At 42.4% G+C, this 26,237-nt stretch overlaps 1 protein-coding gene across 1 annotated transcript in view; it reads right to left on the minus strand.

The window, feature by feature from the left end:
* lamc3 (laminin, gamma 3) overlaps positions 1-26,237 on the minus strand; it is a 57,875-nt gene that overhangs the window by 24,666 nt on the left and 6,972 nt on the right. Inside the window, exons 3-9 of the mRNA XM_088281585.1 lie at positions 14,520-14,650; positions 12,523-12,707; positions 10,096-10,284; positions 8,701-8,821; positions 5,961-6,059; positions 4,382-4,518; positions 3,844-3,963 (exon numbers count right to left, since the gene is read on the minus strand). Of these exons, the coding sequence (XP_088137711.1) occupies positions 3,844-3,963; positions 4,382-4,518; positions 5,961-6,059; positions 8,701-8,821; positions 10,096-10,284; positions 12,523-12,707; positions 14,520-14,650 (982 nt within the window). The remainder of the gene's footprint in view (positions 1-3,843; positions 3,964-4,381; positions 4,519-5,960; positions 6,060-8,700; positions 8,822-10,095; positions 10,285-12,522; positions 12,708-14,519; positions 14,651-26,237) is intronic.

Genomic DNA, 26,237 nt, shown 5'->3' on the forward strand with positions numbered 1-26,237 from the left:
ACAAGAACTCATTTAAAACTAGACCATTCTCTTGGGAATAAAACATTCTCTCTGGACTAATACCTTGCCTCAAGACTAGATCTTGCATACATAAGGAGTACGAGTAAACATTTGTAAGAAAATAGTCAAATAAAAAATCGGTACTAAAAAATAATGGGATAAAGACATATTTGCATTTTGCGACTTCCAACCTTCTGCAAATAAACCAACTCTTCCACTTCATCTTGTTTGGACATAAAATCGTTGATTGGCGATAAGACTTTAGGTGTGAATAAGTGGATTTAGTCATCGATTTTTGTTGAATACAAGAAATTTATATCTTAATAATAAGTTTATTTTGGTTATAATTATTTCCATGGCCTTTACATCCAATGAAGGAAAACGCGTTAGAAAGCTCTGGAAAGGGGGGCGTTGAATGTTCTTAAGAGGCGGTGCAGACGTCAGGCACTCAGGTGAAGGGTCGTCATGACGACCCATTTTAGTTTTTTTTGCGTCATTGGAGTGATTGGCTCGCTGTGAATCAAGCGGGCGCTGGGTGTCCTTCGTCATGGTCTTCTCTGTTTGCTACTCTTTCTTCGCTCTGGTTATTTCATCAGCCTTTGCTTTTTCTTCCTGTGTTGGGGATGATGATGATGAGACCTTCACGCTGCATGAGGAAGTGGAGACAGTGAACAGCAGCGAAAATGGGCCAAGTCGTGTCACCTGAACGTGCTCCAGCCGCAATTCTGTGCACCGCTCCACAAATATTCGGTGCTCGGTTTCGGTCGCTGCCTTATTTTTGTGGGCCGCTTCAATGCCGACTTGAACTAATAAAGCCGCAACCCTCCAAAATCTGTTTCCACAGTTAACGCCTTCCGCTTTCCATCGGCTTCTGGAAGAGACGAGCGCCTGTTTGTATGTTCCACATGAAAACAATAATCGCCTCCCTGCATATACGCTCCCTCGGTCCCTTTCCACCAGAGAGATTTTTATTCAAATGCTACCCTCTGTGACACTTTTCTTTCCTTGCCAGATTGCTGTAAGAACTCAAGTGCGAGGACCCCCACCCCTCCACCCTCCTTCCAACGAACCCCCTCCTTGGCACCCCCGCTACAACGGGCAGCTGATCACGCTTGTTGCGAGACCTCGGCAGCTGCTCTCCACCGGTCAGTCTGGCGTCGTTGCCGCGGGGGACCTGAACCCCGCCTGTGTCAAGGATCAAGCAGATGCCCGGGATCAGCCGGCAGGCGTACGATCACGCCCGCGTCAACCCAACTGTCGTCAATTTCAAACAGCGGCGATCCGTTAAAGTCATTTTGCTTCTCCTCAGATAACGACTGGTCAGTAAAGATGATGTCAGGTATAATTGCGGACGGATGTGCCATTATAAAGTCATTGCAATGATGGTAATAGTAAAAAAAAAAAAAAAAGAAAAAAAAATCTAATCAAAGTCGGAATGTCTAGCAATGAAATTTTGAAAAAGAAGTTCTAATTCATAAGACATTTCCATGAATAATGAAACATAAATGAAAAATAAAAATAAATTGCTCGGTTTTTAAATATAGCAATGAATCCACAGTGTTACATCATCGTCATTGCCATTAAATAAACAAATATAATAAATGAAATGGAAAAAAAAAAAGACAACTGAAAATGTCTCGGACCGAAACAAATAGGAATTAATAAATTAAGCGCATTTTTGTCAATAGTAATGTAAGTAAAGACGAATCCAAGACAATTACGTGTAGAGTTAAGTAATAAATAAAAAGATTTAAGGGAACATTTGGAAGTGGATTGAAAACTAATACAAATAATTGGAAAAAATGGAAAAAGTTACTTTTTTAATTTATTTTTTTTTAATCAACAGCAATATCTAAGTAACGTCGATTCCAGATTGTCACATCTGTACGTGCTATCGTAAAGTTTGTTGTCCAAGACAACGCGAGATGTTGATTCCAAATGAAAAACGTCGCAAGCGGCCATCTGATCCTCAGGATGAAGTGCCGAATAGAGACGGATTCAGTGCCTTGCCAGCCTGCTGATTGTCACTGAGAATGCAGTGACCCCCCCCCCCCCCTCCCAAATGAGATCCTGCCCCCCTCTTGCTATCTTACTTTCACGCTATCCGCGGAGCTGTCGCCGCCAAGTCCGACACCCACTTGTCAGCCGCCATTTGGGAGCGTACGAGCGTGACGCGTGGTCCCCGCCGAGTGTCGGCTTATGTCTAGGGAGTAGTGTGGATCACTAAAACCATCTTTGGCCCGCTTCGACTTTCTTAAAAAGGATTGATGGAATCCTGCTCTTGATGTGACTGCTGGGGGGGGGGGGGCACAAATGCATTGCCATAAATCTGACAATCGACGTCCGATAACATGTTAAGAACAACAAAAATAGAAAATCGCTTTTGGCGGCAACGTGATGTCAGGCATTATGAACATGCTAATGTTACACACATTGCAATCTCAGTAATAGGGCTGCAAATTGCGCACAAAAAAAAAAAAAAAAAAAAATCTACCTAAAAATGTTACTACAGTGCGTGACTACACTTGAATGGAAATGACATTAATCCCTTCCAACCTCGACCAAAACAACGCTCACAAATGTATACTGTTTTTTTTAATATGGTAAAAACGATCATCATATAAAAAAAAAAATCATAACCAAAGATGTTTGCGACTTGAGCACACTTCCGTCATTTTTCATAAAAATAATCGTCCTCTGTCCGCGTCTGTCCTCGTCCTTTTGAAGCACTTCCGTCCTTACTACATCATTATCTCTGTTTTATGTCGTGAAGAAAAAAAATCTGCAAAAAAAAAAATAAAGTCACAAAAAAAATCTTTTTTTTTTTTTTTATGTCTGTGAATTTGCTTATTTTGTCTGTCAACATGTGTTGCCGCAAACATCATTCCTTTAAGCGTTATAACGCCACATGCTCTTTGTTCGCCCGTCTATGGTCGGTTGGCGCTTTAATTACTCCGACACGTGAATGGGCAAGCGACGCGTCAGTCAAAATAGCGGCCCTTCTGATTGGCTGCGCTTACTAAAAGCTCAATTCTCAACGGAATCAAAATCTGGACTTTCACCAAACGTATTGCTTTTTTTTTTTTTTTTTTTTAACATTTATCTAATCAAAGCGCCTCACTGTATTAAAGTTCAACATATTTACACACATCCTTGGGAATTCTGCATTTAAAAGTGACAGAGACGCACTCACGAGTCCTATTATTGCAACCTAAACGCATTACTTGCCAAAAAAACAGCAACTCGTGCCTATCAGTGCGTCCATGAAGGCGTCCCACGGAGCTCTCCGTGTTCCCGCAATTTAGGCACAAACCCTGGAGGAAGCATCGTTTAATGGGCTTGTGAGTGTTTTGCTTCTGGCCGCCGCCGACGGAGCCCCAATGGAGGGTCCTCGCGGATTTGGCGGCGAGAAGCCGACTTGGCAATGGAGCCAATTTCTACTTTGTAGCCTCTCCAACGCGGTCAATTCCATCAGGCCTTCGCTGCTGGGGCAGCTGATAGAAATGAGCCCTAAATCCGGCGGCGGGGGCCAGCTTATTCCCTTATCTTCTAATGGTTCCGATAAAGGACTGGAGTGGGGGTGGGGAGACGGAATATCCGTCGTCGGACCCACTGCCAAATACCACAATTAATCTCAGGAACAACAGATACAAGACGAGCATTACAGATGCTCCACTAAAACTTGAATAAATTAGATATTTGTGACGGAGGCGGGAGGGGGCCGGGCAATCTAAAAATAAGACACCAAACATATTAATCACATTCCCAATCGTCTGGAACGCCATTGCCTTTTAACGATGATCGTCTATGGACGCCGTCCAATGGTTTTGTCGAGGCACTCACCCGGAGCTCTGTAGAAACCGGGTTCCTCCTCGGAGAGAGGCAGCAAATAGACTTCGCCTTCCTTCCACAGAAGAGGGTCAAGTCGACCCCCGGAGAACTCGCCCAGCCAGCCGTCCTGATCTGGAACAAAGACGACATTTGGAAAGGTTAGAGGAGCATGTGCTTATTCACGAGAAATGGAATGAAGAATATCAAAAGCTATGAAACACGGGGACGGCGGATTTTGATTATGGGGCGTTTAGTTCGTGGTTACGTTTCGATCGATTATGAGAGTTTCATTTTTATCTTCCCAATTTTTGAAATACAGACAAAAATATTTTCGTAGATAGGCGATCGTGCACTTGGCGTAAAAATTGGCGCATCTTCAGTCTTGTTCTTTTTTAAATTTTTTTATCACCCCGAGCCCAATCAGCAGACTTCCTATGTGTTCTCCCGTGTTATGTAGACCAAAAACCCACCGCTGATGTGCTGGCAACATCTGACTATCGTCAAACATAGCAAAAGTCAGTGTTGAAATCTGGCCCGGCAGATAGGTTACCTTCCATGAAATCCGAAGTGATGTTGACGCTCACGAAGCGAGTGGACGAGGTGCATGCCAGCGAGTGACCGAAGCAGAAACACGGCTGGCAGCCGTCTGGGTTGAATTCTTGGAGGTTGAAGAAGCCTGGCTTGCATCTGCACACACACACACACACGGTTACCGGAAACCACATTTGTCGGCAGTGCCGCAATTTATTTTTTTCTTTTAACCAAGGCCGTTTTGGATTCAAATGGAACGCAGCTGCGAAGAAATGCGACCCACAGGGAGTAAATTGTAGCTGTCCATGTGCGAGGGGCAAGGCAAACTCAGCCAGGCATGTGAGGTCGGCCAGAATATCGCCGTCCACTTTTCATGGCCTTTGCTGCATCACAGATTTTGAAACAATATTTTTTTTTTCAATATGTTTGGACAGTATAAAGTCTGTATTTAGAGGTGTGTGCCTTCAGTTATCATGTTCTGGAACTTTCTCTAATTGGTCTCCAATACCCTCAAATTCCCTACGCATTACTGAAAAATGTTGACTTCAATCTACAGTCTGGCATTTGGAGGCATGTCTTGCCTCAATCACTGATGTCAGGATTTTGGGCTGTTTTACTGCCGCTTCCCCCCCCCCCCCCACCAAACACACACACACACATAGGTGAGGGGTCTCGATGCCGATTCGCAAATTGTGTCTGTTGCTGTGGAGAATTTTTGGCTTTTGGTTTACTGAACATAAAAAGAAGTAACAGAAGATAACAAAGACATAAAAGAAGAAAAAGCTTGTAAATAGTCACCGTCAAGTGCAGCTTACATGTTCAAAAGGGAGTGGGAAGATGTAAAAAAAAAAAATATATATATATATATATCTCGTCCTACCCTTTGATTTTTGTATACAATGTTTGGACTTATTTCATATCCTTTCAATCCCAAGGACGTATTTTCATGTCCATTAAGAATAGAGACATTCAATCCCAGGTAGGTTTTAGGGAGAACCACTTCCCGGCGTACGATAACATTAGAAAACAAGTCCTGTGATGCTTGTTTTTAACATTTTCTTGTTAGCAGCAATTTTTTGTATATTTAAATGAATATTTCTTTTAATATAGCCGGCCAGAGTAATCTTCAGTGCAAATCTACAGAGGCCCTTCACATTAACAGAGAAACCCACCGACAGACTTTGAAAGCAAAAAGCTCAATTTATTACTTGAAAGTCCTGGACAGGGTAAGAGCTTGAATCAGATCAATTATCCATCAAACCGAATGACGGATGAACAACTGAAATCAAAGAGTGAACCAGTTCTTGATGACGACTAACACTCGCGTTGATGATAAACGAAAATATAATAGTCCAGTTGGGATTCAGGCATAAATCCTTGCTAATACAACATGTTAGGTCCAAATTGCTCCAAAATGTTTTTATCTATTCCGGTATTGGAAAAAAAGTTTATGTTAGCTATTAGCAGATATTCATATCGGGATCGGAGACACAACTTTATTCGCAGGCTTTGAGAGATCAGTGAAAATGCTTTAAAACAGCTGGCAATAAATGAGTTAACGACACAAGACTCCAGTGCCAATCTGTGCAAAGCCTCACCTGCCGCAGGCTCCCCCCTCGGCGTTGACCTTGCAGCGACAGGCACCGTCCAGCGGCGAGCAGTCCCCCACGCTGCCACCAGGGGCGCACTCGCACGGCCTGCGGACAGCAAGTCGACAAAAGCGGTGAGTCAGCCGACCAAAAAGAAGAAAGATGGGGAGGAAAAAGGTGCTTGACGGCCTTTTGAGATTGATTGCTTTTGTTTGGAACAGCAAATCTAATTTTAATGAGAGGCGCCATTGCAAATAATTTAATTATCTCCCAGCAAAAAGCGTCTCCCTTTGTTTCTGCTCCAGTGGGCTGAATAATTCACACTGTTGCTCAGCCGCCTGATTTTTCAGCATCTATGATGGAAGGCACTGGGTGTGTTTTGTGTGTAGGCGTGCGTGCGTGCGTGTGTGTGTGCGCGCAGTCACAACGACGGCATTCTCCCGACGTTTCACAAAATCTAATCTGTGTAATAAATAGCCATAAGGTAAGCGAACCTGCGATTCTTCGCCGTCCTCCTATCTCATTTCAATGTGAATGTCCCACGCAGGATTTGAGGAAATAAAACAACAAATAAACAATAAATAAGAGATGTAATCCCTCTTTTGCCAAGATTTTTTTTTTGGAAAGCGCTACTTTATGGCACATGTGCCCCGATTTTGGATCAACGTGGACAATAACGACAATGGACAAAATAGAACTTACTTGGACGTAAACTCTCGAATGAACCTGATTAGAATGAAGACGTGGAGCTAATGTTGGAGTCTACTGGACACGTAATGAACACCGGGAGAATTAACATTCCGCCCAGCAGTTGCGGCGGGTCAGGGAGCGGCGCTGTGGATGTATACACCTTGAATATAAACTAGACAAAACATGGCCCCTTGACACGGTGAAGTCTTCATCAGTCATATTCATGATCATAATCATCATGACAAATAACAAACCATTCAAATCAATGGGAGTTACAATTTCCTGAAATTAGCCGGGCACGTCGATTATTTGTCAATGCCCAAAAAAGAAACTGATAGTCGGCCATTTTGGTTTGAGACGGGCAAATCGATGGCAGCCTCAAGATTGATGCCTCGCCATAAAAACAATGACTTGCAACAAATCTTTTGAAAATTCAGCCCTAAAGGCGGTTTAGCGTCGCGGTATGAAATTTGCCAGGCATGTCTATCAAGAAGTAGAGCCACAAAATAGTCTCAAGAAGCCATGCCCCGATAAAGACACATGAAGTCGGACATTTTGATGAAAAATCGGCCATTGGAGGACTTGCGCTGACATTCACGATTTTTCATAAATATTTTTAAAGTCCCAGTTTGACTTTGCATCATCAAATTTGGCACGGCACTCACGATTGGACCCACAAAAAGTCTCTCGGCGCCATGCCTGAAAAGTCGCAGGAAGTTGACCATTTTTGGATTTCAAGTGAACATTTAAAGCTCAATTTAGCTGAATAGAATTCTTGCTCTGATCATCGAGAATTGTGAAGTGCTACTTTAGTCTTTGACTCGAGAGACGCCAGTGTTTCCTTGACTTATTCAGAATCAACAAGCTTCTTCATAAACCTTCAACAAGGAAGCAAAATAAACATCCTACGACCTGAAACATTGATTAAAAATGTTTTTTTTTTTTTTTGTTAGTTTCATGGGCAGGGCAGTTGATGAAGGAGGATCATATTTTTCGCCCGCGTCTCCATCTCTCCTGTGAAGTTTAGCTGATGGATGTGGTCGCCATGGCAACAAGCAGGTTTGGTCGGAGGTCATCTACACACGCACGCATACGTGCGCTACAACAAGCGAGGACCCGCAGCGCAGTGGATGGGTGGGGGTGCAGTGAGGAGGAGAAAAAAAAAATGATGGGAGGCTGCCGGAATTTTTTTTTTTTTGCTACACAGTCAGCCGCAGCGTCGGGATTTGCTGCTAAAAATATGCTAATGTGATCCTCTAACTAATGCTCTTATGCAAACGTGGTGCAGGTGATAATGCTGTTGTGTGTACAGCTCCGTTACCTTGAATGTAAAATTCGTAAACAGGCACCTTGTTTGGAAATTGTCAACAAAAAAGAAATTGTAATCCCAGCGAGTTGACTTTTGGGAAAATGTCTTGACGCAAGGTCAGAACCGGTCTCCATTTGGTATGTATACATTTGGACAAAAGTGTTAGTACACCTAAATGGTAAATAAAAAAAATAATAGTAATCGTGAATACAATTATCTTGAAATAAAAAATTGTGGTTCAAGCGCAAAATAATGTTAATAAAAAAAAAAAAAAAAAAAAAAACATTTTTGTCACGCTTGGCACATGGCAACCTGCTGCCATGGAAAAAAAATGTATAAACTATAATTAGTATTGTTTCATTCATGTGCAGAGGAGCTAATACTCCTCGCGTACGTTCTGACAATGACAGTGCCACCTACTGTAGCGAATGTGCAATTACACTTTATTGAAGTACGAAAAAAAAACAAAAAAAAACACATGCTTCCTGGGGTCACGATGCGGGACTCCTAATTCAGAAGTCCGGCCACAGGGAGCAAGTTCAACCCAAGTGTGTTTAATTAGCATCACACGTGCCTTCAAACTTGTTACAAGTCAGTCGGCCGCTGTGCTTCTTGGTGACATGGTGTGAAAATACACGAAAGACGGAAAGGATGAAGCAAAGGAAATAGTTGTGCATAAACAGAATCTGAACGACTGGTTTAGTGCGGCAGAAGACTGACGGGCCCGGGCCCGCCACCGTTGCTGCTCACCTGCAGCCACCGGGGCCGAGCGAGTGGAATCCAGGGCGACATGTGTCACACTTGTCCCCCGTCACGCCTGGACCGCCGCATGCGCATCGTCCCTCGCTGTCACATTGCAGACTCGCCGAGCCTGCTCGGCCCGGGGCGGTAATGGCAGGAAGACATAAAAAAAGAGAAAATGGCGAGCCATAATTGTTACGGCTATGAACAATCGATGCATGCTTAATCAATTCCGGGAATAACAGAACACCTGCTATTGGATTTGTGTTAGGGAAAGAGGCGGCCGGGCGAGCGGGAAATTACGTGGACGCGCCACCCGCTCGGGTTAATGGAGAGAAAAGAGCGACTGGGGTATTGTGGCCAGCGGCGGATTGTACGGCGGATGGAGTCTGTTATCGCATGTGATCGATAGACGCACCGTTGAGGAATTACATCGCTAAATCGCTATCCTACGCCAGAAGAAAGCCTTCCGTTGGCGGAACTTTATTGAAAAAAATAATGTTTCAATTCAATAAAGCCAGGGTTAGGGTTTCAAATTAGGGCTTTGAAACAGGGTTATGGTTTTAAGTGTGGGTTTCAAACAAGGGGTATGGTTTTGAATGAGGTTTGCAAGCCAGGGTTAGGGTTTCAAATACAAGTTTCAGGCAAAGAAAATGCGTTTCAAGTGTGAGTTGTGTTTTCAAAGTAGGGTTTCAAGCCAGGGTTAGGGATTTCAAATTTGGGTTTCGAACCATTGTCAGGTTGGGGTTTATATGCTTGGGTTATGGTTTCAAATTCAGGTTTCAAGCTTCAAATGAAGGTTTCAAAACAGTGGTTCGGGTTTCAAATTGATGTTTCAAATGAAGGTTTCAAAACAGTGGGTAGGGTTTCAAGCCAGGGTTAGGATTTTATTTTCCAGTCTCATGTTAGGGTTTTAAGTATGGGTCAAACAAGGGTTAGGGTTTTAATTGAGGCTTTCAACTCTAGGATGGGGTTTCAAGTCAGGAATAGGGTTTCAAAAAAGGGTAAGGCTTTCACATTACAGTTAGGCTTGGGTGTAGTTTCACATTAAGGTTTCAAGCCTGGTTCAATATTTGGGCTTAAAAACAAGGTTTAGGGTTTCAAATTGGGATTTCAAATGATGTTTCAGAACCAGGGCTCAAGTTAGGGTTGCAAACCAGTATTAGGGTTTGAAATTAAGGCTTCAAATGAAGATTTTGTGCTATTTTACAAACCATTTTTTAATTATTTGCTCTCAGCAAAGTATATTTATAGCATGTGATGAATACGCCTGTGAATATATTTGCATGCTCTGTTTTGATGCGACGCTGCTTCATGCGTGCTAAAGTAGCGGTTGTTTATATTTATAGTTGTCAATATTAACATTGATTTGAACTTGTGTTAGCCTGTCTAGGGAGAATTCACCATTGCTGTTGCAGTTGCAGGGCAGGCAAGGCTGGTCGGGCGACCGCCTGTAGTGGTTCTCCCGACACCGTTCGCAGTGAGCGCCGTCCGTGTTGTCCCGGCAATCCAGACAGCGCCCCCCGCTGCCCGTGCTGCGGTACTGCTCCACGTCAAACGCGCAGCGGTCCGAATGGCCGCTGCAGTTGCACCCTGAAGGAGGTCATAAAGATGACAAGAGAAGTAAACACACGGGTGAGAGGATATGCGTGGTGATAGGGGGCGTTCTGGGATTGGATGATAATTTCCGAGCCGGTTGCTAATCTCATTTCACACGGGCCTAATGAGGAGCGGGTCGGCCGTCGGGGGGGAAGTTGAGATAGTGTAATTTGTAATTTGCGTTGATACAAGAGCAAATTAGTCAACTGATAAGGCCACATCTTAGCTCCGAGCTGCAAATCCCTCTCTAGTTTTTGCCCAGCCACCCCGAGGAGGGATTTAGGTGAAATAACCCATTTTATTATGAATACAGCTCCCTCTCTTGCTCGCTCGCTCTCTGCGTTGTGCCAGTATTAGCCATATATGCCTACTCCGCTACTGCTCAATATTAATGAGCCAGCTATGAAGCAGCTAGCCTTGTTCAAAAAAAAAATTGCAATGTTTTGCAAAAGTTTGCAGCAATTTGGGGTCAGCAAACTTTTTATTTTATTTTTTTTTAATGTACTAATCTGTGTGGACTGGTACCTAAAGGACCAGAGGTTGGGAGCTTTTTTTAAATTCAAGGTTTTGGTGTCAAATAATTGGACCGACTCACTACTGGGTTGATTTATCCAAAACGACCCAAAAAGTTGGGCATGAATTTAAATTGTTCCGTAAATTCGGGTTTCAAAAGAAAGATTTTGCTATGACATCAAGGTTTCAAGCCTGTACTAGGGCTTCAAGTTTCAAATACATGTTAGAGATTGAAATTAGGGATTCAAGTGAAGGTTTCAAATAATGGATTTTGTGCTGTTTTAGTGGTGGAGTAAAAAAAAGTGCCCAGCAACAGTGAACCAAGCAGCATGAATGTGAAAGTCTCCACAAGCCGCTCGCTTCCCGCAGTCTAGTGTGTGCGCATGGAGGTGGGGAAGGTATACACTTACAGCGGAAGGCCGCATTGTCATTGCTCTTTCAGAGCCCGTGCGCTAACGTCTCCTTGGAGGCTCTTAGCGCAGCACATCAGAGCCCCGTTGGCCGCTTCTGAGCACTCTTTAATTTGCATAATACGACCCTGCAGGAGGTATGCCTTGCCCCCGTATGGCTCCTCTGGGTTTGGTCTGGTGGGCATTAGACGTGTTGAGAGACGGCCGTTCGGTGTCTTTTAGCGGTCCCATCTGTCCATTAGTAGGTATGCAAACGGTGTATTCACTCAACTGCAGATGGGATGAGGCATCTATTACCAGGGTTCTTTTTGTTTGGCGTTTGGAAGTAAGTGCCATATGGCCTTAACTAACTAACTATTAAAACAAATAATCACAACTCACTCACTCACTCACTATTCTAAGAAACAAAACTCACTTGTGAAACAAGCTAACTATCTAACCAACAAATTAACTGAATAAATGTCACAACCTACTAACTAACCAACCAACCAACCAAATACATTACCACAAGCTAGTGTATACTAACTAACTACCTACCTAACTAACTAACTCTTTTCCTAATTTAAAGTTTTAGCCATTACATTTCATTGAATTAAATAAGCTCAACTTAATGTAGCGGAATTAAAAGATATGACTCTGGAGTTTATTATTTGCGCGTGTGATAATTAGCAGAAAATAAACAAAGTCTATTGTAGCAGAAGACCATTATGGTGGTTAATGTACAATTACAAATAATTGAAAAAAAAAAAAAGAACTTTGCCAACATGATTCTTACACACAGGGCAGACATCACATTCGGTGTGTTTTCTATGATTTATTTATTTAGTATTAGCGCTGATTAAGTCGCTATTTTATTTAAAGCGCCTGCTGCTTGGAATTAAGAGTAAGAAGCTGACTGCAAAATCGACTTCAATTGGAGGGGTGGTGGCGGGAGGGGACTTGTAGGCTTTATGTTTTTATTCCTCCCAAAGCGAGCAATTCCGAGTCCTCCCTGACAGCCTTCCATCAAAGCGTGATGAGCCAAGACAGATAAACATGCCAATTCACACACACACCGTCGATGCTTCTGGCAAACAGATGTGCAAAGCGACATCAAATGTACGCGTCGACACAAAAAAACACAGATGCTGCTTCAAAGGTACAGTGCGTTCCAGAATTCCCGCATATTTATAGAATGTACGACAGCAGCCTTTAGTTGGTTATTTTTTAATTCACGTCGTCCTTTAAGCTGAGCACATGCCGCACGGTTTCAAAAGCGATATTTTCAAATCACGACTCGACAGTTTGAGCAAAAATTAAGTCAACTTACGTAAACATTCATGAGCTGATTCCCCGGTGGCCCTCGCCCAGGGTCTGTCCTGGTAGAAGGGCTGACATCTCTGGCAGTCGTCTCCAGTCGTGTGATGTTGGCAGGCACAGATCAGGCGTCCGTCTCCGCCGTCTCCGCCACCTTCCGCCCACACGCACTCGCTGGCGTGGCCATTGCACTTGCACCTGAGGATGACACAGGTGTGTTCGAGTGGTCGCTTCATGGCCTTTAAACTAACCAACCCACTTGCCCAAGCAACAAACTAAAAATCTAACCAAGTAAGTCAAAAACTAACATAACTAGCTAACATAATTGGTAAGTGGATTGGTAAGCGGGTTGGTAACTGGCAAATTAAATAGCCTGACTGACTAAACAAAAGAAACAACTACAATATTAACTAATGAACTAACGAATCAGCAATCAACAAACCAACAACGCGAGATACCAATAAAAGCACCTAACCATTTTGGAAACCAATTAACAACCGAACCAACCAACATACTAACTAAATAAGTACCTGACTAACTAAACAAACTAACAAAAAAAAAATCAGCCAACCAACCTCACAAAAAATTAGCTAGCCATCCCCAAAAAAATAATTAACAAATTAACTAACCAATCAGCAAATAAACCAACAATTCAAGTTATCAATAAAAGCACCAACACTCTTACCAAACCTTCTTGGGAACCACTTAACAATAAAACCAATGAAAAGGTCAACCGACCAACCAACCAACCATACTAAGTTAATAAATACCCGACTCACGAAACAAACTAAGAGGCAACCAACCAATCACAAACAAGCCAACCACCTAAATCACTACTTGACTAACTAAACCAGCCAACCGGCTAGCAGTCAACAACCTGATCCCCAAAACCACCAACAAACAAGTGACAAAATCCGACAGTGTTGGCCATTTTGCACGTGCAGAGGTGTCAGCAGAGTCTTCCCGGAGGTGTCCACCATTCCGAGGCAGCGTCAGCAGGTTTTGTCAAGCAACTGCGACCGGTCTCTTCAATGACTAATGCGGGGCGTCATATCACTACAATGAAGTTGGCCCGAGGCTTCACTTATTGGTGCTGTCACTCAAACAATGGCTGGAGAATGAATTTCAAAGTGCGAGCAATACACATCAAATGTCAACCAAAAAGCCGTTTTGCTTGTAATTTTCGTTATGTCCGCGCAACATGCGTGCTTTTATTAAAATGTCATTGTGGCTGGGCAATCGCAGTGTCGTGAAAGCGGCATGTGTCGCCTGACTAACACGTTGTCATGCGGGTCTCCTCCCTCAGGTGTTGAGACATTGCCGGGCGATCTGTCACGGCCGCGCCACTGAGCCTGAGCAGCCGTGACAGGTGTCAGATCAATTTGAGACGACGGCTGAAGGGTTCGTCGCAAATACTTAACAGCTCTACCTGCGCTGGGCAAGTTGCCCGCTGCTACTCTTTCCTCAATGAGAGTGGTATACAAGTGCAGTCTTAAGTCTCACGACAAACAAGAGTTTTCCACCATAGACCTAGAAATGTTTTATTAGTCAAAACTGCAGCAGCGAGCTACAACATCTGCTGAGTCTGTTTTTTTGTTTTAACCAAAACAGCAGCACCGAAAGAAAAAGAAAAAAGACTTTCACAAGCTGACCATGTATTGTAACATAATTGTGAACTTTTCCACCGAGTGACAACCGGCAGAGTGAGCCAATGTGAATGAATGAACAAAAAAATTAATTACAAAAATAAATTAATAAAAAAAATACAAAATAAATAAAAATAAAAAAATAAATAAAATTAAAATAATTTTGAATTAATTTAAAAGAATTTTATATATATATATATATATATATATATATATATATATATACACACACACACACACACACACCTGTTGCTGTCAACCATAGTTTAACTCCAAAAACATCGCTCAAACTTGAAAGGCCTGGAAGATTGATTTCTCTGTCCGGGGGAGTCCGCACAGTTGCATATTTTCAGGCATCTGTTACCTGCCACCCACGGAGAAATCAGAGATGGCATAGAAGTAGGAGCGCAACACTTTGCCGTCCTTGAAGACCTCGTCGCCGAAGGTGTTGAGCCTGTCCAGCGAGACGAGCAGGTCGGTCGCTGTCACCCATTCCTGCGAAACAAAAAACGGCGGCATTGCAGTTAAAAAAAAAATAAAAAGAAAAAGAAAAAAAAATGATGATCTCAATCAGAATCATCTTTATTGGCAAAGTATATTAAAAAGTCACGTGGAATTATTCTCTGGAAGTAGCCGCCACTCTTGTACGTTCGTTAACAAGCCTCTAACAAAATTTATATTTAGAACCTGGCGCTTCAGAGATGTGCAAATTGCCCAAAGTGTTGTTGATGTCGCTTGTTTGGTTGTTCCACTTTGGGACTTTTCCAGCCACTCGCTTTTAAAGCGACGATCGAGCAACAGAACAGAAATTAAGTTCATGACAAAAAAAGAGAGCTGAAGTGAAAGATTTTCCATACCAAGTACACACGGAAAAGATGGGAGTGTGATAGCGCTCGTGCTAAGTTCCCCATCTTTGATATGATTTGTAGCGCTTCTGTTTGAGTCCGCGGCAAAGGTAAAGAAGAAATGGAGAAAGAAGAAAGTGCAGGCGGGATAACAAACACGGGAAGAGTAAACAAGAGGAAGCGGGCGATAGAAGTGAGGCGAGGTAAAAGAAAGGAGAACGCTTGATGCCGGAGTCGCTTAGAAAAAGTAAAAGCGAGCGGGCAAATTGCAGAAGATCGCCCGAGAGAAAGTTTGATTCCTGGCTGGTTTGTGACTTTGGAAGTCTTTGAAAAGTGGCGCCGAAAGCGGGCTAGTCAGGACTTTGTTGCACTGAACCAATTAAGACACGTTAGAGAATCAATGACCGCCGACTGTATTTACCCTACAGGCACGTTGTCGCCTCAAAGCCGATGCTAATTAGCCACGTGTCACTTTGTAGCCCAACTTTACGACCTTTAAGCAAGTTTTGCTGAAGCGAAGCAACCGCTAACATGTTTTTTAACAGTCGTCAACGAATAACGCCAATGGCTTCCACGACGGTCAAAGATGACAGTGAGCGCAGGTTTAAATTGTTACTGTTCGATAGTCGTTACCGACTATAAATAATAGCATTTTTGTTGCAAAACAAAACTACACCGTGGCGCACAATGAGCAAGGAGAGCGCCACTGCCAACTACTGGAGTGGATGTGCAACTACACTTTATTGTAGTACGGCAGAAAAAAAAGCATGTTCCTCAGGGTCACACGCGCCCCCCTCAGCACCCCAAGCGTCTTTTGGGATGAATGACTTCATATTAAATTTCATCTCTAGGTTTCCTCTTAGACTGACGATTCTTGCTCGTCTTCCTCGAGAAGATTGATCAGTAGTACGGCATATCAGTGGCGTATCATATTTGTTTACGCTGTCCTGCGGATTATCGTGACTGAAAAATGAAGCAGTGAACCACCTCAAATGTCATATATATATATTTTTTTAAAGATCCGCTTTTCATCTTAGCAGGCAGTCTTTGTTTACAGGTCACGACGCAGTCAACTTCTGCTGAAATTGCCCGAGACAGACAATCCATCACGGTGGATAAATAGTTGGATCTGTGCTGTTAATGCAGGATTGGATTTGAAAGAAAATGGAGCCGTCGGGAAAAATGAAAATGTGCATTTAAATTAAAAAAAAAAAAAAAGATTTGTTTTCAGTCCGAATTGGAGCATCTGCTGCCGGGCCACCTCTTCAAGGCACAGTCAGATTTTCCGACAAATGACTTTAGTAGAAGAAAGTAGCCAGTGAAGTCGTATTTAGTCCGAATAAATCCCCCTCATATTGCCATCAATTATGACACCACAGCTGGAGAAAAAATATACAAAAAGACGCTTACACAATACTAAGTGTTGGAAGCTTCTCGTGAAAAGGTCCGTCTTGAAAATGGCGTTGCAAGTGTATCTGCAATTAAATCCATACTTTCCCTCCCGCCATTGTGCTTTAAAAAAAAGCAAGAATATATTTTACATTTTCGAACAAATGTTTTGATTCCGCACAGCACTGCCCCCTCACGAGTGATAATCCAATCACAAAACGCGTTCATCACCTTCAACGGAAGGCCAGCGAGAAGGCCGTCCTGTCATCAACGAGTGATCTGATTGGCTATCGCAAGTGTCGATCAACTCTGAAAGCTCATTGGCTTTGACGGAAAGATGCCCGCACGATTGTATCTGAAGGCCTCGGGCGAATAATGCGTTCTACTGGTATTGTGAAATCTGCCTGGCAACACAAGCTGGCTGAATTCTGATTGGATAAAAACCCTCAGTGTTAGATAAGCAGCTAGGTGAGTAGAGTGGTAGGTCAGAACATACGTAGGTTGGTCAGCAGATAGATTGACGGTTAGGTAGGTGGTTGGATGGCGAGAAAGTGTCAGAGGTTAAAACGACATTTATCTACGGCATAAAAAAAAAATGTCGGTGATGGTGTCAGTGGCATTAGGCGTGCGGCGTCCCCTGCATCGGCCTCACGGGTAGGCATGCATATTTCATGAGGCTTAAAAAGCCGCAAATGCATGCTGCCTGTTTTATTAGCATTTTAATCCCTCCGCAGCACCGCCACTTGTGCCTTAGGGTTGAAGAGACTTTCCAATACACAGACACTTCACACACACTTCACTCGCCAGCTGTAAAGACACACACACACGCACACACACAGTCGCGCACGCACATCCTGCGATGTGTTTGCATAAAGGTCAAAACAAATTACCATCCGAAAAAGGCACACTTGGGGAATGAGCATATGGAGTATTGTATATCATATTTAGACTTATTAGATGATGTTGTTGGAATAGACTGACCTTGTAACAAATCATATTTACGCATTTTTAGAGCACGTCAGTGGAGTACCACAGTTTTGCCTCCAAATGGCACTCAAGATAAAAACGAGCCGTCTCGTACTATTAAGCCACGTTTAATTGATGTTTGGCCTCACGGTGTGCGCAATTTCGTAGTGATACGTCACCAAGTCAATAATTGCTCATACTGATACGATTTCACAAATTAAGGTGGATGCATCATCAAGAATTTCTTTTATTTTTTTTGGACTTTGAGTTTACTAATTAGTTAAAAGTCAGAGCGGAATAAGGGTTAGAAGTAAACAGAAAATCAAGCACTGGTTTTAATGGATTTCTTTAGAATTTATTGTCACAACAGGAAATAAAAAAGTAAAAACAACTATTTTCCTGGATTTAAAAAAAAAAAATCATAAAAAAAAAAAAAGAAAATTTCCCTCAATTGTCATGTCAATTTTTTCCCCCTCAATCAAGTGTACAAAACGATCACTCAATTCAATAAATTGAAAAACTCCCCACCCCTCGAGCAGAATGTGTATTCAGCAAACACAAAAAAATTCACACTTAATTCCTGCCATGGAAAATAAAATAATTGATGAAACGCATTTAGTTGAACTACAATAAAGTCTTAAAAAAAATTAACAAAGCCCTTTGAAAGCCTAAATATCCACACATTTGTGTAACACATTGTCAGTATCGATCTGTTTAAATTGTATCGAACAATATCATCAACCGATATTTGTTTGTGCATCTCCAAACTTTCTGTCCTCGCCCTCGGAAAAGCGGCAAACGTGCACAGAGAGTCAACGAGTCGAAGGAGTGGAGTTACATATTGGGGGCACGGCGAAGTGAAGCAATTAAATTAAAAAGTGATTAATTTTTGGAAATGGAGGTCTTCACCCCCACGAGGCGCCGACTTGACGACATCCCGTCCTGGAGGTTAAAACGACGGTTGAAGAAGACCTGGACGGACGGTAGCCTCGGAATCTTTGTCGCCGCTAATTGAATCATTAGTGTTTTCTTTGCGTGACCACCGGCTGAGTCGCAGCCGACGTCAGCGCCTCCCCCCGTATTCAATGTGAAAGTTAATTAAGCTTTTGCTGTGATTTGCACAAATAAAAAATTAATGGTGCTGACTAGAATGCTAATTAACCTAAAGGAACTCGCCTTCTTTTGGTGAAATACTGTAAATGGTATTTGGAGGTCGGTCCGCTTGCTATTCTTACACAATTAGCACAGTTCCCCCGAGCATGACTAATAAGTCCTCCCCCGCGATGGTGATGTTTTTTTTTTTCTTTTTCTTTTGCATGCCTGAGACATTCTCTAACACTTAATGATGAAGGTAATCATTTCCGTGGCAAACATCGCAATTGGTTGTGGTCAGATGGCCGTGAGGATTGAAAGTCGTATCAAAATGATTGGTATACAAATGCGGAGGTACAGACTTGGGATGGGAATGAGAACTGGCTCCCAGTATTTCAGTTCCGCCATTTTTTTTGGACCGATGACATCACACACAAGAAGTTTACAGTACTTTAAAAATCTCCAAAATAACAGCTGGCATGCTGAGTAAAACCTGGAAAGGGAAAATTGAATGTTGACTGTTCCAAAACTCCCCAGTCCTGGCTTTCCGATATTCCCTTCTGACTCTGCTACGCCTCGGATAACAAATCCAGCAAACACGCAAATTGACTTCCACTCTCCTAAACACGAAGAAAAAAATAAAAAATAAAAATCACGGCTTTAATAGGCCATGTTAAAGGGGGCGATAATACCTCTCTCAAGTAATTAGCGTCTCCTGAAGATTTACCTTCATTAGCTTTGACCACAAGTTTAACATTTTACACCTTCCTCTCCCCCTCCTCCGCAGCTATCGCGCAAGTTGCGTCAAGGAAATGGTCATGGTCGTTTAACCTAAACATCAGAAGCCACTGGAACTTCAGCCAACAGAGAGGCAATCAATTCCTTTTTCGGGTTTCCATCTCTTCGGCCCTAAATAGGCTGCCCGGGCCCCAATGTGCTCAAGTGCACGCCTGCCTCAGAGTGCAGCGATAAGGCTGACAGGAGGACACAATGAGAAAGAAAGAGGCCACATATAAGGTGGAGTGAGAGGCCATTTCAGCGAAGAGCGCTTCATTTGGGGGTGCGCGGGGGCGGCTATGACCGATGCACAGAAGCCGACAGAGGCCCGTGCAGTCCACAATCGTGGACGGTGGCTTCAGATTTACGCCAGATGTTGCTCGTCAAGCACGACCTCATCAGGTCATGTCACGGGGTGGTACTCCCAGGTGGTCTCAATCCAGAGACCCTTTGACATGTACCACCAGGTCAGAGGTCGTGCAGTTTCTTCTAATTTCTTCCATTCGTTTTCTATAGCGCATGTTGTCATTCGGGTTGCAGGGAACTGGAGTCTATCTCAGAAGAAGTTGGGGGGGCAATCGCAGGGCAAATTGAGACAAAGAAGCATTCACAAAGAATTGATTTGAAGGCACGAGTGTCAGATGCAAGGACAGTCACACAAAAGCAAATGAAGTGCGTCTATTTCAGGAATGGACTGATTAATTGGTCGGGTGATTTAATTGGCCGATATTAGCCCTTTTTAAGTCAGCCCAGAAAATTGGCCTTTTTTAAAATTCTTTTTTTTTTTTTTTAAATACAATAACACATCTAAAAATGAGACAAAATACAACAATCAAATAAAACCAAGGTTTCAGGATTTCACTTTCTGAAAACAATTCTCCGTATAGAAAATGCTGTTTGTCCAAATTCCAAAGCGCACCAATTCCGTGTGATCAACCGAAAAGTGCCTTTCACCGATTGTGTCATCCGAGCGTGCGGTGTTCTAATTTAACGATCCATAAACTATAACGGCAGGACATGGACGCTAAATGCCAAGCGGAGTCGCCGTAAATGGCCGACGGCCTTGTCGCTTCCCGCAGGATACATTTGTTTAGCTTTTAGTTGAAGCCGATAAATGTTTGTTTCGACGGAAATACAGCATTCGAAAAAGTGAGCATGTAGGCCGTTGGGGCATTTCGGGTCGTCCGTCATGCTTATGAACAGCGTATGAGCAGAGGTAAAGGTTGTTTATATCGACGTGTTTGCTTTGAAACGAATCATTGATTCTAAAAAGAACCACAATCATTTCGCTGCTTTAAACACGTTAAGGAACAATTCGTTGCACTACGGTGAAGAAATGTCTTCAGTCACCGTCGACCAAACAATGGCCAGTTTGTTTCTTTGCAGGAAGTCGTACGAGCCACATATGAATCATTTCAAGGGGAAATATTATGGAAATTTTACCCTTTAATGGCTTCTATGCAAATACAGCGAATCCTTGAATATTTGCTGCTTGTTAACGACAAACTGACCGATTCGTGCTCGTGTTTTCCGCAGAGCCTACCGTCAGCTTTTTGCTGTAAAACTCACCGCAGTATTTTTATGACACCAAAGCCAGTGGCCAGTCGTAAATAAAGTTTTGTTGAAGTGATACATCTCCACGAAGCCAAGGATGATTTGATATGTCAGACAAGAGCTAAGTTTAACCTGGGTCGTTAGTGGAAGTGATTGAGTGTTTTAGCCGGAAGTGGGTCGACCGTAAGAGAGCCAAGAAGAAGAGGCAGAGAAGGTCCCAAACTAAGCTCCAGTATTAGTCATGGTTCTCACGGAGCAGTGAGCATATATGCCTGAAAATATTATTTTATGCACTGTAAGTGTTTTTTTTTTAAGGTTTGTATGACTGGGTGCTGGTTTCCGGTATCGCAATATAAGCTCACTTTGATGTAATTATATGGTTTGGGTGAACATTTTGGTGTCAATTTTGTCAAAAAAAAAAACAACAACTTGTAGCAATCAGGCTTTGAGACCAGGACAGGTGCTAAAAAGCATTTTTAAAAAGTGTGCTCGATGAAGAATTTTCGAGTGTGTTTTAACAAGTTTAAATATTTAGTTTTATACTTTTAGCGTGGTGAAGGACTAAAGTATGAAATGTTATTTAGTTTTTTTTAATATGGACTGGCAACATTTTTGCAGATTTTCGCTTCTGTCTGTGATAAGCACCTGTTTTATTGTAATTCCTTTTCCGTGATCTCCAGCGGGGACATTTTATGATAAAGTCGGGGAGAAAAAAAAAGAAAAAAAAAAAAACGTAGATTCCATTGTTGGTACCAACTAAATATTACCTATTGACTCTAATCCCCGGGCTAATATAGCATAATCCACTTTAGCCATTCAAAATGAAAACATACTCTGGACTCGGTGTAAACAGTGCTGACAATATTCTCATGAAATGACAGACTTGTTTTTTTAGTTGTTTTTTTTTAGCATGCCATATTTAAAATGCTGTCGTGGTCTTGTGGGAATCCGACCACTTTCAGAACCACTTTATTTTGCATCATTTTTTTCCTAATGGTAGCTCAAATGGGACCAACTCCTGTCACCATTAGAGAAGAACATGCTCTTCCGCATTTAATTTGACGACTCACTTTGTACCAAAGACCATTTGTGGCTTTGCATGGAGGCTGCTCTTTTTTTCTCATGACAACACCCATCAACAAAAAAAAAATTGAAGGGCTATTTAACGGGGGGGGCGGGGGGGGGGGGGGGCAGACATACAGTGTAAAATTGACTTTTTAATCGCTCGTATACAAATAGTGGGGTCTCTGGAGTGCCTGCTTACCTTTCATGTGTGAAATTAAACTGCAAAGTAAGTAAATATTATAATAACGCCGCCAACTCCAGTTTGTGTCATTTAAAAATTAGAGGCTAGGTCAGGTAAATTGCTTCCAAAGAACACGGAACGGCAGCCGTAATTTACACCTAAACAGAAATGCTAATTTATGGTGGAAAATCAGTAAAACTTTGTAGTTTACATGATCATGAAGAACTGACGGAGTGAATAATTTTTTGTTTTGCTCCAATTAATGGTCAAGATGTGCTGTTTTCACACTGAAATGGATCGCGCCATGTCGAGCGTAGATGTTAGCTAGCATGCTAGCTATTATGTTTGCATTCAATTTCTCAAAGACAACCCAACCCAAAAATGTTCTTAGCAGTGAGAAAATGTCTTCTAAAATCCCAATCATTGAGGTTTTGTTGTCAGGCTGTCGCTTTAGAAAGTAAATTTACTTAGTAATTAATTATTTTTTTTGCAAGGGAATTGAAAAAACTGAAACGCTTTTTGAGGTCTCGTTGACGGTTCTCAGGACAGCGTTCTTCCACTACTGTTTACAAACATTACAACAAGGTTTCTCTATCTGCTTTACAAAAAATAAAATAAAAAAAAGAAAGGCCACAACTGAGAGGTTTTTTTAATCCACAAGGAGATGGGATCGTCGGCAACGATGGGCGCTCTTATCTCACTGTAAAAGCATCGGGCAGGCAGTGAGATTTGCCAACCAATCTTTGTCTGCATACTCCATATTGATCCCGTGCGGCTTTCTAATCCGCGGGTCGATGGGTGTGCGTATAGAAATACAGCCAGCAGCACCATTAGTGGGCGCGTTTGAATGTAAGTAAGCCTACGGCGCTGATTTCCCGCCCACCCAAAGGGGCCCAGTCAATTATGCGGCGCTCACAATGAAAATGAAAACATTAAAAGGCTCGCAGGTTAATTAGAGATTGCAGTATTGTCGGCACTTATGCCTCGCTACCCCAACAGCCCTTTCCGGCATGCGACAAGAAAGGAAGTGCAATTTTCTCGTGGGGCCAACCAAGGATGAGCTGTGAAGCCAATTGCAACCAAACAAGAGCAATTTAAGGTTTAATTAGTCCAAATGAAAGTGGCACACCTACCGCGAAAACAAGTAATTAAAACAGCACAAGGGGAAGGTCTTTTTGGCCATCTGGAAGCTGATCTTTGAACAGTGGTTAGCAGGTCTGCTTAACAGTTGTGGGTTCGATGTCCAAGTGTCCTTGACAAAGATACTGAACGCAAAGCACTACACAAGTGAATGCCCATCAACCATTTACTTTATTGATTGATTAGGACGAATCCACCGTCACCACCCTCGTTTCCCCTCCTCTATTGATTACCCATTCAGCTGCATCCTGAAGATGGGGGCTGTGATCACTGAGATGTTGACTCAAGGACTAAGCACCCCAATCAAAAGCGCCAAGTGATCATTGCGAGTGTTGTGAAAGCTGTTAAAGCAAGCCTGAAACTCCAAGATAAACAAACGATCCGAAGACCTTTCAGACAGAGACCCGGAGGCCTTTGTCGATGTTGAGCCACTGGGGCCGTGTTAGGCTACGTTTACACGACAGCGACTGAAGGGAAGAAAAAAAAAAAAAAAATGGAGAAATATTTTTCTCACTATTGATCTTGGATAGCGTGACTGACAGTTCTGAGGTTCGGGGTTTGAATCGCGAGTCTTCCCAGTGTGGAGTTTCCATGTTCTCCCTGCGCTCGTTTAAAAGTGAAGGTTAATTCTCAACACAGCCACATCCCAGGGTGAGAGGGTGTGCACACTTGTGCAACAACATTATTTAGCTAGAGAGATAGAGTCGCTATCAATATTCATATTGCTAGTAGTAGCTAGATAACAGAGAGCTAGCTAGATAGCTAGTTATTTAGACAGCTAACTATTTAGATAGCTAGACTGCTAAATAGCTATCTAGCTAGCTAGTTATTTAGACAGCTAACTATTCAGATAGCTAGATTGCTAAATAGCTAGCTAGCTAGCTAGTTATTTAGACAGCTAACTATTTGGATAGCTAGACTGCTAAATAGCTAGCTAGCTAGCTAGTTATTTAGACAGCTAACCATTTAGATAGCTAGACTGCTAAATAGCTAGCTAGCTATATATTTTGTTTTGATTTAAAACATCATCTGTTAGATTTTTTTCTCTTAGTAATACTGAAGCCCCACACCACACTGTTGCTGATGAAGTTCCATAGTAACGAAATCTGAAGAACCCAGAATGTACAACCGTGTCGATTAATATATTCCCATGGGGGTGAAAATATGATTTCTGGACTTGCAAATCCACTTCTATGTTCAGATTTCATGCGTCCACGCCACTTGGCACTTGACAGCCGCCATACGCCGTCGCCTCAGCATAATCCAATCGCGCAATTGGTCTGGACTTTTTCTTATAGAGGGCACACAGGGGACCTCCCATTGCAGCTATGATGGGGGAAAATGTCTTTATTCTTCTGCACGGCGCAGCTTACGGATGAGGAGATGATGCGGCCTTGGCCGCCCCTCCATCTTTTCCCAGCTTAAAAGGGGATCAGGCAGGAGGAAGGCTGCCGTCTTCTGCTCCGCGGGGGTCTGAGGGCCCGGTTTGAAAAGCCGCAGCGTTGAGATTTGCGGAGGTCGGCTGATCGAGAAGGGCGTAGTTGTGTTGCACTCTGTCCAAAAGCTGATTTTCGTGAAAAGGTTAAGTGCATTAATGATTCTCTTTGCTACCACTAGGCGGAAGTGAAGAATTCCAAAGTCACACTTTTACCCTTTAAGTGATCCTAGAGCATTTTTGCGCTACATAGAAGTAAAACTCTTTTTGGGGAGTTTTATTTTGAAAATTTGGGGATAATTCCTAATATGTCCCGAGTGAGCTGAATATTTCGAAGTAGGAATGGTTTGAATTGCCGTTCGAAAGTGAACAGGCAGCCAGTGTCGACGGGTCTGAATCAGAGTAAGCAGACCCCGTGTAATGTCTTTCAATTCGATTTTATCTGTTGTTTGGACAGTTGTGCGGACAATAGCGCAAATTCGAAAAGAATGTACATATGGTTGTTTTAAAGACGATAAGGAATGTTTAACATTCACATGGTTAATTTTAGGCACCGTTTCACACCAATAAAGCTTGGAGGGGCCACCCGATAGTGCGACTTTGACACTTGTAGTGTTAAAGAATGCATAGAATTTTTCTTTAAATAACTCTGCCAGCTAGGAAACTGTGATAATCTCACACATGAGACAACATGGTACCTCTGGGCAGACAATTAAGCTCCTTTAGAGGAAAATCGCTTCACATGCTCTGAAATGAAAAATGAAATGAATGAAAAAAACAACAAAAAAAACGTCTGAAAATCTAGGCTTTTAACGTCATACAAGCTCAGAGCTGCCTTTAGGAACTGCAAAAAAATTCGTTAAGTTGTTTGAGCAGAAGATTTTGGAATGAAGCTTTCAAGACGACTTGCTCACTGAGTTGCTGAGACGTTCCCATTGTTCTGAATATTGGTCGATATAATGAAAGCTGTCAAAAAAAAAAAATAAAAAAAAAAAGAACATTTTTATGCTGTCAACGAGAAAAATACAAGCCACCATTGAGATGCTCACAGGGCCATTAGAGAAGTCCAAAATAAACTCAAAACATGTGGCCCCAATTCTTGTTTACCAAAACATCCATCATGAATGACTGAATTATTAAACAGAAAACTTCCAGACGTTGTGCTTCATTGAAGCTCATACAGTGTTGATGTAGCTACACTCGCTAAATTGGGACATGCCGAGATGATCAATGGTTAGAAGCAACCTGATCCGAACTATGGCAAGAATTGTAAATATTTCAAAGTTCATTCAATCAATCAATCATTTATCAGTTCAAACCTTAAACAATTTGATCAAATTTTAATATATTGTATTAAACAATAAAATATCCACATCACAATGAACGCTTTGATACACATTATCAATGATTTAGCATTACGCTTTGGAAATCTTCCGAGGGGCGCCAGCACGACAGTAAAATCATGAGGAAGGCGGAGATGACGTCATCGAGCCACATTTCTGACTTTCTGGCTGTGAAGCATGCTCCTCAGGATGTTTCTTCCGATTGATTTAGTTTCGCCTTTAATTAAACAAAAATGTTTAATTAAAAGTTTTTTTCCCCCAAAATATTGAAATAGTTTTTGTCGGAATTTTAACG

The sequence above is a fragment of the Idiotropiscis lumnitzeri genome, chromosome 18 (genome assembly GCF_059441095.1).
Source record: "Idiotropiscis lumnitzeri isolate Australia: NSW breed Sydney's pygmy pipehorse chromosome 18, RoL_Ilum_1.0, whole genome shotgun sequence".
NCBI lineage: Eukaryota > Metazoa > Chordata > Actinopteri > Syngnathiformes > Syngnathidae > Idiotropiscis > Idiotropiscis lumnitzeri.